Below are 3371 nucleotides of genomic sequence, written 5' to 3' on the forward strand. Positions count from 1 at the left end.
GAAATTAAACCATGAAGAGGACAAGTGCAATCATAAAAAAAACTTGGAGAGAGAGAAATGTGATTTGCCATATATAGTAAGACATGATATATCATGTATCTAATCAATCACTTAGTCAGTCACCTAGTGTTAGGTACATGAGTGAGACAACGCTGAAAAGATGAATTTTCGCAATTGAAGGCGGAGCAACATCGCATTGGAAATTTCTTAATTTATTTTTCTTAGAGTCCCTCCTAACATACCAAAACTTTAAAATTCCAGTAAAGATTGAAAGGTTACATTTTTTTGCTCTGGTATGTAATTGCCTATTGAGAATTTTTTTATGAACTGGAAAATGTACGCAGGTAGTGATATCTTTTTTTTTTTGTTAATTTGATTGTCAAATATGTAGCCAGTAAAATTTAAATTTGGATCAATCTGATACTATTCTAAAGTTACTTGAACGACACAAAAATTCCTATTGCGGTGGAAATTAAGGGTTATATTTTTTGATTCTCAGCGTCTCTCGAACACCTTTTTTCATTAAAAAAACAAGTAATAAGTTCATGGATAAAAGAGAAGTTTAAGCATGTTTGGGAAATTTGGATTGTAATCCACATGAATTATAATCTAGAGTGTTTTATAAATTTAGTGGATTATAATCCATTTTTAATAGTAAAGTGTTTGACAAATAGGGGTATTATAATCCACCATTGTTGTCAAAATGACCAAAAAGAACATGAGGATGGTGGTGAGTTATTAAATAGGACATTCATTTTTGTGAAATCATAAGATGCATAATTATCTTTTACTTAATCAAATATCATGGCTTATAACCCACCAAAAAATAAGATAGGATATCCCTTTTTTTTGAATTATATATAAGCTAAAATAAGCCACTTGCCAAACATTTCAAATTGGTTTATAAGCCACATTTGCCAAACTTTCTCTAAAATATATTATAAACACTGAATCTTAGACATGAACCATACCTTTATCTTGAGCTTAATTAGTCAAAAAAAGTTTGTAGTCCCAATAACACAATTCTATTTGGTAATATTAAATTCTTGTCACCATTATATTTCAATTTTTTTAATAATTCTACACAAGCAAGAAATCAAATCAAGGTAAGCTCATAAATCATGCGTTATTGCGTTCTTTGTGCATATGCTCCAAAACCCCCTAACCCTGATGGCCCTGAAAACGAAAGGAAGAATCTGCTCTCCTTTTCTTTCTGATTTTCTTTCTATGTTCATCAAAGAATCACCTCTCCTTTTCTTTCTTATTTTCTTTCTATATTCATCACTTTCTCCTTGTCGGCAAAGAATTTAGGAGGCTTTCTGTCATTTTATTTATGATTAGAATCTTGGTAAACATTACATAAAAGGTTATACTAGCAAGTAACAATTGAGATGAGCTGAAAATTCTCTCCTAATTAATAAGGTATCGCAAGAATAGACTTAAATGATAAAACTAATGCTTAAGGAAAATGACTAAGGATTTTATGAATGGGTTTTCTTCTCATTTCTTTCACCATCACCACCTACCACCTAGTTGTCACCCTAACATAATCTTTGATTGCAAGCATTAGAAAACTTAAGCAACTTTGCAAAAATGTATTTTAGCATTTATTTAGCATACGATATCTTATCCGTTAATTTATTGCTAAAATATAGGAGTTACTGATAGCTAAAATGGATTCTTTTAAAGAAGAACAGAATCAAGAAAAATCTCAATAAGCTGCGAAAAACATCTGCTTAGAAACATTTTATAGAATTCACAAAGTTTTATGAATATTATACATAACAAGAGTGTCATCGGTAATCATTTCATCAAAACATGAAATTTCTTCTTACACTGATCTCTCTGTTTTCACCTCAACCCTTGCAAAGCCTAAATCTAAGATACTTGAACAATTTACACTTTTTTCCATGCTAAAGTTTCCCCACATTACAAGCTCACCCCTCAAGTTTCAAAACTTTTAATGTAGTGCTCTAGCTGATTGAAGTCAGATCCTGCAATGTCTTTGACATTTGAACCATTCTTGTAAATTTTGAAGGCCGGCGTTGTGCTAATGTTCTCTGACTTTGCTAAGCTTGGGCACTCTTCTATATCCACCTACAAAGATACCATAAACTACACATTATGCAACATTATAACGATAACGATGAGTCCAGCAAATGATGACCATAGATTAAACCAACGATATACTTAATGAATCCTTAGACAAACCAAGGCTGATTCCAAGCCTTTGGCATTTAGTTTAATGAGAAACCGATTACCAATGAATAAAGACTAGAGCCTCAGAGCAAAATAGCTAATAGAGTCGTAAAAGCAATACTTGCAAGTTTACATATTGGTTTTGATTGTCCTAAATTATGAATCTTTAATCATATGAAACGATCAGGGTCTACTTTGGTTGCTGCAAATGTGAAGGAGAAGAATAAAACTGCGGTTTTGAGCCATGTTGGTCTATGCAAAATCAGAATAGCAAATTTATACAAAAGATTTTCAAGAAAGTCAGTATCTATCAGTGACAATGCTTCCTTTATTACGCATGTATTTGATCAAACACTTGTATGAAGTACTGAAAACAAACCTTTAGGAATTTCACAGAAGTGAATTTCTTGAGAGTTCCCTCCATGGAGGGGAATAGGTTCTCTGAGGCCTCACTTGACTTATTGAAGAACAATGCGACATAAATCCCTGTTGGTCGAGAGTTTACCAAAGATAGATTATGAGAGGTCGACCAAAATTAAACATAATTGAGAAAAGAAAATTTTATGAATTTTCATATTGATATGATGCGACTGTTTCAATATCAAGTGTGCATTACCTGTTCTTATTCTTTTATGAGCTAGACAATCATTCTAATTAGCCAACATGAATTTTAAGTACTAAATTGTGTAGGGACATACATATCACAATGTTCAACTGAATAAAATATATATGGGGAAGCATGGACACCGTTAATACATCTTAAATAGAGATATGACCTTTTTTTTTTTGCTCTCTTTTTTTAAGAAAGATATGACCTTTTTTTTCGCAGCTGCATTCGGAAATATGTCATTGACAAAAGAAAGAATATTTTTCTTTTGAAAAAGATAAGGTTGCAATGAGATTTTTCTTAAGGGTGATTTTTCTTTTTCTTTTTTCCCCTTTCATATGAGGGGACGTATTCAATTTGATATTATTAATAGGGAACATATGTTCAAGAACAATAGGAGGATTATGCAAGATCCAATTGAAGTTTTCTTGTCACTACTCAAAAGTCAAAAGAGACCCATTTTTTGCTTAGTTACGAAAAGAAATTCATTTACAAACTTTTGAACGACAAAAAGAACAAGTAGAATATACTTACAGAAAGAAAGAAAAGATTTGAAAAAAAAGGG

At 31.6% G+C, this 3371-nt stretch overlaps 1 protein-coding gene across 2 annotated transcripts in view; it reads right to left on the reverse strand.

Annotated features, from left to right (window-relative positions):
- Positions 1734–3371, reverse strand: part of LOC109850352 (TPR repeat-containing thioredoxin TTL1-like) — a 6209-nt gene continuing 4571 nt past the window's right edge. For both annotated transcript variants that reach the window (XM_020420369.1, XM_020420368.1), the window contains exons 7-8: positions 2579–2685; positions 1734–2097 (exon numbers count right to left, since the gene is read on the reverse strand). In XM_020420369.1, coding sequence (XP_020275958.1) covers positions 1945–2097; positions 2579–2685 — 260 coding nt within the window. In that variant the 3' untranslated portion in view covers positions 1734–1944. The remainder of the gene's footprint in view (positions 2098–2578; positions 2686–3371) is intronic.

The sequence above is a fragment of the Asparagus officinalis genome, chromosome 7 (assembly GCF_001876935.1).
Source record: "Asparagus officinalis chromosome 7, Aspof.V1, whole genome shotgun sequence".
Lineage (NCBI taxonomy): Eukaryota > Viridiplantae > Streptophyta > Magnoliopsida > Asparagales > Asparagaceae > Asparagus > Asparagus officinalis.